Source organism: Pocillopora damicornis, chromosome 1 (genome assembly GCF_964200805.1).
Source record: "Pocillopora damicornis chromosome 1, jaPocDami1.2, whole genome shotgun sequence".
In the NCBI taxonomy this organism is placed as follows: domain Eukaryota; kingdom Metazoa; phylum Cnidaria; class Anthozoa; order Scleractinia; family Pocilloporidae; genus Pocillopora; species Pocillopora damicornis.
The window spans coordinates 38,780,490-38,792,014 of NC_142670.1; the positions used below are offsets into that span (position 1 = coordinate 38,780,490).

Consider the following 11,525-nt stretch of genomic DNA (forward strand, 5'->3'; position numbering starts at 1 on the left):
TTTGGATCCAGACCCCCGGAATTTTCTTCGTCGTCTCTGCAAGATAAGGAGTGGAACGAGAAAGGTGACTGGGCTCATAAAGATCGGTAAAGAAGAATTTAGTTCAAATCATTGCTTTTAGAGCGCATGTTGTAATTTCTGAAAATTACACTTATGGATCAGTAAATTACATCTAAATCTACGAAAGGGTTTTCATAAACAATCGTTATTATTTCCAGCCCTCATAGCAGATTTTGTTGAAGGGGACAATCCTTTTATATAGGGATAAAGGGGTAAGTTTCTAAAGAAACTGTGGTGCTGCGTCGGTGGGAGAGTATAGCAGGTAATTTAGTGTTAACAACTGGGTTGAAAACGTAAATTAGCCACCGTAAAGGATAAAAAAGCTGACGTTTCGAGCGTTAGCCCTTCGTCATCGCTCTGACGAAGGGCTAACGCTCGAAACGTCAGCTTTTTTACCCTTTACGGTGGCTAATTTACGTTTTCAACCCAGTTGTTAACACTAAATTACCTTTTATATAGGGGTTCCATTTGCCTAGTTATATATTTTCTCTTCAGATTGGTCGTTGTGATTACGTTGACCTTGGTTTAATGACGCTCGATCGAAATACATTCTAGAGAAAATTTTCCAATTTGATGTCAAAAGTAATCAGGGATTGCTCTGAATAAGTGATTGTTTTAGGAAACTCGCGCCACTTTAAAAACAATTAGATTCAAAACTTAAACCAATAGTCACTTGCTAAATCGTATTTTCCCTCGCTGCAGGCATTTTTTCTTGTAGTGAGTTCCTATTGGCTCTTAAATCTGTCAAGCAGAAAAACAAACTATACAAGCAGTATATTTCAAACCCCTCTCTCTGGAACGAAGCGAAATATAAAACTTGTAAGAACAAACTGAATCACTCCCTACGAATCGCGAAACGTTTATATTATGATAAGAGGCTAAGCGAGTCAAAATCCAATATAAGAGCCACTTGGCGTCTGCTTAATGAGGTACTAAACAGCAAGAAATTGAGACCTAAACCCAACTCTGTGTTTAAGGTTGATGATCAAGATATTTCTGACCCAATGGAGATTGCTAGTCGATTTTGTCATTACTTCAGCAATATTGGACCAAACCTCGCTAAACGAATTCAATCTACGACCTCGTATAAGAATTTTCTTCCTGGTCATTTCCCTCAGTCAATGTTCCTAAATTTAGCAACTCAGGAGGAGATTATAGATATCGCATCTACGTTTCCGGCGGGAAAATCGGCTGGGTATGACAATATCCCTATGTCTATCATAAAGCGATCTATATGCAGCGTTTCCTCTCCATTAACACACATTGTAAATCTCTCCATTACTCATGGTATCGTTCCGGATGATTTGAAAATTGCTCGTGTCATACCTATTTTTAAATCAGGTGACAAAGCTCTCTTCAGCAACTACAGACCTATTTCTGTTCTACCGTGCTTTTCAAAGTTTTTGGAACGAATAATTTACAACCGTATTATGAATTATCTCAATGACTCCGATGTCTTATGTGATAATCAATATGGCTTTAGAAAAAATCGCTCTCCTAGCCTTGCGCTTATCGATTTGTGTGACAAAATTTCTTCTGCATTTGATAGAAAAGAACATGCCATTGGAGTATTCCTAGATCTTTCGAAAGCATTCGATACGGTAAATCACGACATTCTTTTTGAAAAACTCAATCATTATGGGATCCGTGGTCTGGCACTAGAATGGGTCAAAAGTTATCTTTCTGAGAGGACACAATTTGTCGAATTTAATAACGTTAGATCTGCCCCACAGGGGATTCCCTGTGGGGTGCCTCAAGGTTCTATTCTTGGTCCCTTATTTTTTATCCTGTATGTTAATGATTTGAACAATGCTTCCCTGCTTGATGCAATCTTGTTTGCTGATGATACAAACTTATTTATCTCCCATAATGACCCTGTTTACCTAATTAACACATTAAATAGAGAATTAAACAAATTGTCAACCTGGTTTGCAGCAAACCGGCTCTCCTTGAATTTAGCCAAGACTAATTTTATGGTATTCAAGCCTTGGCAAAAGAAGCAATCCTTTGAATTTCAAGTTTTCATAAATGAGCAGCCTATTCCTCGTGTTTCTGAGACCATGTTTTTGGGTGTTTTATTAGATGACAATTTGACCTGGAAATCGCATATATCCTTAACAGCAAATAAATTATCCAAATCTATAGGTATTATTCATAAATCTAGGTTTTTTCTCTCTACTCACTCCCTTCGTACTTTATACAATTCTATGATCCTTCCATATTTGTATTATTGCAATTTAGCTTGGGCTGGTACCTATAAGTCAAACCTTCAAAGAAAACCTTACAGAAACGTGCGTTAAGAATAGTAAGCAATTCTACATACATTGCCCATACTGGCCCTATTTTAAAGGAACTTAAACTCTTAAAATTTCATGATATCCATTCGTTTCAATTAGGTACTTTTATGTTTTCATTCGAGAACTCTACATTCCCTTCCAAATTCAATAACTTTTTTTTACTGAATAGTCAAATCCACAATTATAATACTAGGAATGCTCAGTCCTTCCGTTTGCCACTGTGCAGAACGAACACCAGGAAGTTTTCAATTTACTTTCAAGGTCCAAACTTTTATAATTCGTTAAATTCTGACATAACTAGTTCTCCCTCCTCCGCTTCTTTTAAAAGAAAGCTTAAGGAATTTCTTCTCTCTAAGTATTAGCTTCTGTAAGGCAGTAATTCTTAACTAACTTACTTAATATGTGTGTGCGTGTGTGTGTGTGTGTACGTGTGCGCGGTCAAAGTTAATTACCATAAGTCCATATTGTAATTCTAATATAAGATTAGTTATTTTAAGTGAGAAAACCTGACTTGTTATAAGCCTCGTGGTTTCTTTCAGGTTTTCTCGCCATTTATTTTCTGTCATCAATTTTCTTCATTTTTTTTTTTTTCCATGTGTAAATGTCGTATATGGCAAATAAATATTGTATTGTATTGTATTGTATTGGCTCCTCGTAATACTTTCCCTTGTTCTGACCAGTAAAGGGAAAGACCACAAGTCACAAGTTACTTGGGGTCTATGTTAATCTAGACCTCAGCTTGAATGAACATGTTGAACATCTATGTAAGAAACTGATCGATCAGACATCTTCCTCTAGACGAGTGTATACTTTTTTACAACACAACCAGTAATTAACTATAACTGCATTCTTATACGGCGGAGCAGTCTGGGGTTCAACACCAAAATGTAACATTAGACGAATTTTTCGTCTTCAGAACATAGCAGCTTGTTTTATTTTAAGCCTTAATAAAACGAGAGACCAACCTACTGTGACCCTATTCAAGAGAGTAGACTGGCTACCCTCTTAGGACGAGATCAAGGTAAATAAATTACGCTTATTCTACAAATGCTTAAATGGAAAATGCCCAGAGTGTTTAGGTAGTAGATCAGTGCGTATCAGCGACACGTCTACCAGAACTTCACGCTATGCTGATATAGCTATATGCTGTCCTATAAAGTATAACCGTGACACAGAAGGTGGAAAAACTTTCCTTGTTACAGCTGCAATACTTTGGAACTGTCTAACCCTTAATATACGATCTAGCACCAGTGTTACCGCATTTAAACAGAACTACTGTAACTTTATAAAGGATGGTTATGCTGGCTTTAAAACTTCCCCATTTCATAATTCTTTTATTATCGTCTGATCCCTTTTTAATATTACATTCAATATTACATTTTCGATATGTCGCTTTCATTTTCAAAACGCCTTTTTCATTGTAGTCGTAGAGTGAGGATTAAACCACTCCGAACAGAGGAAATGAACGACTAGGAAGAAGTTGTCGCTTTCATTCGCGATACCAAACGCAGGATTCGCACTTCTTCACATTAAAGAAAAGTCAACCTTGAAAAGAGCTTGAATCATATCTAACACACAAAGAGCAGCTTATTTCGCCTCATGACCAAGCATTCATCTTTGTTTCTTGAAACTTTAAAAAGACGGAAAAGGTAAACAAAGGTGAATACAGATACTGAGCGAAAAAAAAATTCTTTGCGTGTATCATTTCAAGGGAATACTTAAGGTGGGAGGGGGGGGTATCCCCCTATCTCCCACCAAGTAATTGACACCATCAATACCAGCAAATTTCGCTACTGATAACTTTTTTCTTTCTTTCCTCTTGCCGACCCTTGAATATTCCATGTACACACTTAAGAAAAAAAATTGACAAGCAATACATTCTGGTTTAAACGTGGCTTGTATAAACTACAATTCTTTATTTGCATTATGCCTCATATCATCTTCCTCTAATAAGTTTTCTTCGTTACCACATGGATAATTCGAGCAATCAGCGAAATATCTTCAAGTCAACTTCGCAATTCATTGTTAATCTTCGAAAAGACTCCTCACTTTGCGATCCTATTCCGTCGTGTTTTCCGAAGTCTCTTCGGAGCCGGTGCTTCCGACTCGGTCTTTAAATAGCCCTTATCCATATGCTCTTGGGTATCCGGAAAGCTTGAGTTCTAAAAACCTGGAGGAGTGGACGGTGGTGGTGAAAACTTCGCTCGGTGACGAGAACAATGCTTCAAACGTTTTTTCAGCTAATCCTCGGGAAGATCAAGGCCTTGGTAGTACTGAAAAGAAAAGGGATATCTGTCATGGAGCACATTTCGATTAGTAATGACAGTAGCAAAACCTAATTTATCACATTTGCAAGTCAGAACAGACGACATTATCTGAATATGTAAAAGAGAACTCGAGAGACCACTGTCAACAATCAGTTTAACACTTCTCAACTCTAAATGACTCGTTGCGAAACACCGAAACTTTGACGCACAGACAGGAAAAAAGTCGCCCATCGTGAAGAAAGTCACGTTAGCCAATACAATAAAAACCCTAAAAAAAACAAAAGGGGATAAAAAGATCTTTCGCCAACGATTGAATTGATTCTTATCTATTACTTTCAAACTAAACAAAAATGAAAGAATAACAGGGAACATGTTTCAACTTTTTTATGGCTTAAGCCAAAACAGCCATTCTCTCAGGACATCTCGTCAGCGATTAGGTCTCCTTAGGAAGATCTTTACCGTCAAAACAAATATCATTTGAAACACTATTAACTTCAAATTTATTTAGTAATCTACAGTTTCTTGAAGATGCATATTCCCCCTATACGCGGAAGCAATTACTTCCACACCAAAAAAAACCGATGAACAAAAATTTTCATCTCTCCTTACCAGGAGAAATTTAAAGAGGAGATGATCTTGCAGAGCCGTTGACACAATTTGTAGGAGCCTGGGTAGCGGTTGGACTGCCATCACAACCGTTTTCAAGGGGTGAAAACTGATCTGGTGCCACAGATGGTGCTGGTCCTCTACCAGTGGGTGTGGGCCGAGGCCTCTGAGTTCTTCTTTTACCAAATCTGCGATTAAAAGTGACGCGCGTTAATGAAGAACAAGGATTACTGCTCAAACCCTGGTCGTTGAAAAAAATTATGTTTAGATCAGTATTTATTATCATTTTTCCAAGACATAATAAACAGCCCATGATCATAGAAGGAAACTTGAATTTGGGACATGGCCGATAATGCTAGTCAGTAAGAGGTCATTTGTGATTCATGTCCAAATATTTATTGTAGGATTTGGAAATTAGACTTTAGGATAATGTAACAAAAAAAACACACATTAGTATTTGGACCTGAGAATAGCTCAGCATGAAAAACATTAATTTGCAAACTTTAAAGCAATGAATCACATCAACACCCACTTCTCTAGCTCCTCCTTTGAGTGTGCAAATGTACAGCGGGGACCTCTTGGACATCCCCCCCAAGTGTGATCCCTGCACATACTGGTTTTGAACTTGTTGTTGTGTGACTAAAAAAGAAAAGGAAAAAAATTGCTACTGTCCCAAAAAGAACCAATGTAAATAGTAGGCTTACTACTTGACTCTTAAGGATAATCTAGACCAAGTTTACCAGTACACCTGCCTGAACTGATGCACAAATACGACTACAGTTAGCTAGACTAAATCAAGATCACTGGAAATTAAAGAAATTTACAACAACAACAACAACAACAACAACAACAACAACAACAACAACAACAAAAACTTCAAATTGTACTTACTTGTGGTGGATCACCAGATCCTTTCATTCCTCTGCCATGTGACTGATATCATCAAAATAAAGGAAAAACATAATCCATCCTTTAGACTACTCAGTACTTTTAAAAGTACTAAACTGTTACCAATGGTTATGATATATTTTTGAAAATGCAAGACTCAAGACCCTTATATGTTCAACAGCTGCTCTTGATGGTTCTGCATGCATCTAGTTTTTTTTTTTGTTTTTAATTTGGTTTTTTTTTTTAATCTGCTCTTTTGTAACAATGTGCCTGCAGATGTTTCAAACTAACCTTTTGAATATGAAAGAACAGAACCAAAAGCAACATTAATCATAATGATCATCCTGCATCTGCCAAAAGAGCTCTCATGTAGTTTCCACGTAATCAAAAGAGACTCAGATCAAGAAATCAGTGGATTTTATTTTGAAAAACAAAAACATCATCACTCACTTTTGAAAAATCAACAAATCCATGGACCACAGAATGTACAGAAACCATGGCTTGTTCTAGCTCATCCCAAGCTGGACATGATGCCTCTGCAGGAAAAAAAATCAAAGACACATGTTATCTCAACTGGTAATGCAATTGTTTTTGGCCTTGAAGTACATGTACCTGTAATTAACTGTGCAACTGGGGTGTCTACATGTATATGATCCCAAAGCTATATTGAACAACTTGGTGAAAACAGGCCACTAATGTCAAGAACTTATTCAAGCTTCAGTCAATGAAAATTTGTGTGCTTCTGTATGCAACAACTTGCCATTCTTGCAAAAAAGACTGCTACACAAACCTGGAGATGCATCAATGTGGGACAGTAATTCAAACTGATCTCTCATTTGACAGAGATTCCCAGGATCACCAGATCTCTGTAGGGCAATGATCAGCTCTTGGATGCTCTGGGAGAATGAGGCAGGGGTTTGGAGCTGAAAACAAAATAAAAGAAATTAGTTTTAACTGTAATGCTACCATTTTTTGGGATAAACTTGTGATGCAAACCATAACACTCCATTAAAAAATTCACAGGTCTTCGCATGATAGAAATACAATAATGGCCCTGCTGCTTTAAATCTTGAATAGTGATATCAAAAATTTCAACTAGCTTAGATCCATTGTATTAAATGTACAGTTTTACTTCATTAAAGCTGAAGCCATAACTAACAACACACCTTGTCAATGATAGATTGCATGTGAGACTTGTGATCCATGTCACCGTAGAGCAGTGAGGACCACTTGTCTGGGAGAATGCGCAGCCCTGCCTCTGTTGCAATTTGCACTATCTGTGCATCATGTAATTTCCGCAGTGCATCATAAGTACGGTACTGATAGCAAAAAAAAAAAGAAAAAAAAAAGAATGATATAATGTTTTTAAGTCTAAAAAGCATAACCAACACAATTATTAACCACTTTATTCAATGGAAAGAAATAACCAACATGTGAATTTAATGGCAGTTACATCTTAAATCACTTTTTTCAAAGAAACAGTACCTGTTCTTTGAGCTGCATTAGAGATGGCTCATTGTTCTTTTCCTCGACCTGAATGAAAAAATTGAGTCAACATTTGCAGTTCAACACTTTTAAATACACAGAGACCTCTTAATTACATTTAATATATATTACAAGCATACTCAATTTCCTACATAACAAAAATCTCAGTGCACTTTTTAGTGACAATTTAACAGACATCCACTGAAATCCACCTTAATGGAGCATAAAGCATAAACTCACCTTAAAACAGGATGCTCTGTAAAGCAACTGCACTACATGGCCAATACTTGTTTTGGAAGCCTGTGGAAACACAGACTCCAGCTTCTGGACCACAAAAAGAACCAAAACCTTTCTAGACAAAGCCTCACCACCCTCAAGGGCCAACAAAATCAGTTTCAAAGCTTCTTCCTGCATAGCTGGTCCTAAAAACTGACAACCACGATTCCGTATAGCAGCCCATATATTAGCTGAGACTTGTTGATGCAATAAAATGAGCTCTGTAACTGTCCTTTCTCCCAAGCTTCTGGCTGCACGCATGGCTCTAGATCTTCCTTCACCCTCAGCCAATTGACAGTTAACTAATGTCACAAGCTTCCTCTGCATGGGTCTCGTAAGGACGTTATTCCCACTGCTGTTGACGGAACCATTACGGGTGCTGCCATTGACTTTTCCATTCACTGTACCATTACCAGAGCCACTGACAGGTTTCAAGAACAGGGCAAGCTTTTCAATACAGCTTTTTGAATTTAAATAATAAGTGGTATATTCTCTAAGACTGTCAATTGGGGGAAGCCCATTGTCTGGCATTTCTTCTCCAACTAATTGAAGCAAAGCATAGTTGTACGGAAGTTTGGATATATCTGTCTCTACAGAAGCCTGATCAGTAGGGCACTGTGTTTTAGACAGTTTTGACAAGCAGGAAACACAAAATGTGTGTCCACATCCCAAGCTGATTGGCTGCCGATCATGATTGTCAAATTCCTTGTAACATATTGGACACTGAAGAAATTCTGTTCCTTGAGGTTTTTGAATCGGCATAATTGATAACGCTAATGCACACACAGCGGTTTTACGGAAATTTATTGATGCTTAATACCATGAGTATCCTGCAATGAAATAATAAACAGTAAGACACGAACTTGTTACAAATATCATACATCACACAAAAGGAGGCTACAAAATGTTACCAACACAACACCAATATCAAGACATCTCAAAATAACTATACTAGTCTATGTCTTAGGAATATTAAAAACAAAAGAATGTAAATTAAACATTACAAAGAAGAAAGAGTTTCCTGTTTAGAAATATTTCAGTCAGCCTTGCATGAAAGAATTTTGCACTATAATACACCCTTTCTTCTAGAAACACTTATTAACAGCTTGACAATAAGACAACTCAAAAATGAACCAAAAGCACATATCTCATCAAAAACTCAAATCATACCAGAAAACTTCTGTTTCTGTTGATATAGTTTGAATTCATATCCAAGATATTACTCTCTCCTCATACACAAAAAGACCAAAATCCCCTTATATTGCTTTGAGACTCCTTATTGGACTGACCATAGTTTGAAAGTAGAAGGACAATGGAAAATAAATTCCAAAGCAGCGAGTCATATGTTAAGTCCATTGATACTTTCATAAATATCCTTTAAAACTCATAGGAATAATATGCCCCTCTTCACATTGTATGAGATCTTCTAAATTTTATCTATAAAATTGCTCTTCCAGCACCTGTTGTTTGAATCAAAAAGTTTATTCCTAAAACCTTTCATGGTATTAAAAGAAGAAAGGCAGAATCATGTTGTAACCTCTAAGAGTGACTAGCATCTAGATTCTCCTTACAGTATCACCCCCAAATAAAACAGTAAAAATCCTTAAAACTCATAGGAATGATATGCCCCTCTTCACATTGTATGAGATCTTCTAAATTTTATCTATAAAATTGCTCTTCCAGCACCTGTTGTTTGAATCAAAAAGTTTATTCCTAAAACCTTTCATGGTATTAAAAGAAGAAAGGCAGAATCATGTTGTAACCTCTAAGAGTGACTAGCATCTAGATTCTCCTTACAGTATCACCCCCAAATAAAACAGTAAGTTCATGAGAATGGAGGAAATGATCGCCAACTAAAGAAACTCTTGATTGCTTGACAAATTCTCCTCGTCATGACCTCAAGAAATGTATGAAGAACAGAATGGAGAATATGCAGACTGATGTTAGGGTGTAAGAGGTTAAACAATCATGCTATGATAGCTCATAATTAATTACAACACCATGGCTCTATGTTGCGCCAAGACACGATGCTCATACATGATACATGTATGGACGAGAAAATAGCTCCGTTGTTTATGTTACTATAAATGGCTGCAAATGAACTTTTCTCGTTGATTACGTTGGAATATGTTCCCAGCAATCTTGCTTCCTTTCGCAAAGTAAACTATCTCCTGGTCATGAATACCGCGAAAAGCTTGAGAAACATTCCAAAATACTACAACCGCATCGAACCGGCGACTAGTACGTAGATGTTTATTTATGTTAATGACTAGGTACAGCTGTGATCGAAAACAAATACCTATAAAAGTTGATCAAAGCCCTTATCCACAAATTTGAAATGTTTGATTAGACGTTCTTTGAAAGATTACGAGAGATGAGCTCTCTGAACTTTCGAATTCCCGAGCAAGATGTTTCGTGACCAAAACGAGAAATGCAATCATAAGCGAAAAGACTAACGAGACTTCCTGTTGAAGTGCAGTCAGTCTGCACGTTCCCAAGACTGCAAAGTCGATCTTCGCCTCATTCACTTACCTTAGACATGTACAAAACCGCTATCCAACACTGGAAAACACTTGCATGTACAAACAATGCCTTGAACTATCCAAAGGCCTTTCCAAGAAAGCAGGAACTCAATGCTGAATTGCGGCAAAATCGCTCTTAAAAAAGATGTGCGCACTCCGATTGCGTTGCATTGTGGTAGCTTCATTTTCAATGAATTTCATTTTCGGTTAAAGCAGCGGAAATTGGCGGATGTTAGCTGCACATTCCATAAAAGTTAGGCCATTCATTTTTTCTTTCGCCATAGGTAAATGTTAATCGATTTATTTTGAATGTGTAAAAATATTTTTTGCTCGTATTTGTCGCGTATTCAATATGGTTCTCAAGGACAAACGCAATCACTGTCATATGGGCAAGGAAGGACAATTAACGCTTCTTTAAATCGCCCTTCTGCTAAATGCAGGAATGAACTGCAAGGGCAAGTGAGCTATTCGTGTTGATCCTATTCGCTTCAAAAATGGCGCTGAAAATGCAAATCTATTTGGATTCAGGTCCCCAAGGAATTTTCTCCGTCGTCTCTTGCAAGACAGGGAGTGGAACGAGAAAGGTGATTGGGAAGTATTTGATTCAAAATAATTTAGTTCAATCAGGATGCTTTTAGAACGCATGTTGGAATTTCTGAAAATACACTCGTGGATCAGTAAATTACATCTAGATTTACGGAAGGATTTTCATAAACAGTCGTTATCATTTCTCATAGCAGACTTTGTTAAACTAAGGGGACAATCTTCTGATATTTGGGTTCCCATTTGCCCCCAGCGACATTTTTTTTCGTCAGATAGGTCGTTGTGATTACGCTGATTTTGGTTTTATGACGCTCCATCGAAATACGCTCTAAAGAAAAGTGTTGAAAGTTATCCAAGATTGCTCTGAATAGGAGATTTATCTTGGAAACTCGCGCCACTTTAAAAAGCAATTGGATTCAAAACTTAAACCAATGGCGACTTGCTCAATCGCATTTTTCCGCGCTGCAGGCATGTTTTCTTGTAGTGAGTTGCCATCGGCTCCTCGTAATATTTCTCGACATGTACACACTTACGAAAAAAATTGACAAGCAGTACATTCTAGTATAAATGCATGAGGCTTG

General features: G+C 37.3%; 1 protein-coding gene across 3 annotated transcripts; it reads right to left on the minus strand.

Annotated features, from left to right (window-relative positions):
- Positions 1-4,237: 4,237 nt before the first annotated feature.
- Positions 4,238-10,911, minus strand: LOC113666829 (roquin-1). 3 transcript variants are annotated; one of them, XM_089211124.1, is made up of 10 exons: positions 10,412-10,911; positions 7,844-8,709; positions 7,604-7,651; positions 7,285-7,437; positions 6,909-7,041; positions 6,569-6,654; positions 6,122-6,163; positions 5,763-5,869; positions 5,234-5,418; positions 4,238-4,630 (listed from the first exon to the last, which is right to left on the minus strand). In XM_089211124.1, exons 2-9 carry the CDS (start codon positions 8,639-8,641, stop codon positions 5,244-5,246), a joined length of 1,542 nt encoding a protein of 513 aa, XP_089067250.1. In that variant the 5' UTR covers positions 8,642-8,709; positions 10,412-10,911; the 3' UTR covers positions 4,238-4,630; positions 5,234-5,243. The 3 variants fall into 3 exon arrangements, with proteins under 3 accessions (XP_089067250.1, XP_089067254.1, XP_089067260.1); XM_089211128.1 differs by lacking the exon at positions 10,412-10,911 and adding an exon at positions 9,050-9,106; XM_089211134.1 differs by having other exon boundaries at positions 4,442-4,579.
- Between the last annotated feature and the right edge of the window lie 614 nt (positions 10,912-11,525).

What these genes read in the sequence shown, in the direction of transcription:
- LOC113666829 (XM_089211124.1), bottom strand. Translation starts at nt 8,641, where the DNA reads ATGCCGATTCAAAAACCTCAAGGAACAGAATTTCTTCAGTGTCCAATA. An exon ending in TGCAATCTATCATTGACAAG is followed by an intron (nt 7,042 to 7,284) that starts GTGTGTTGTTAG and finishes TTTTGTTTTCAG; the next exon opens with CTCCAAACCCCTGCCTCATT. An exon ending in GATTTGTTGATTTTTCAAAA is followed by an intron (nt 6,164 to 6,568) that starts GTGAGTGATGAT and finishes TGATGATATCAG; the next exon opens with TCACATGGCAGAGGAATGAA.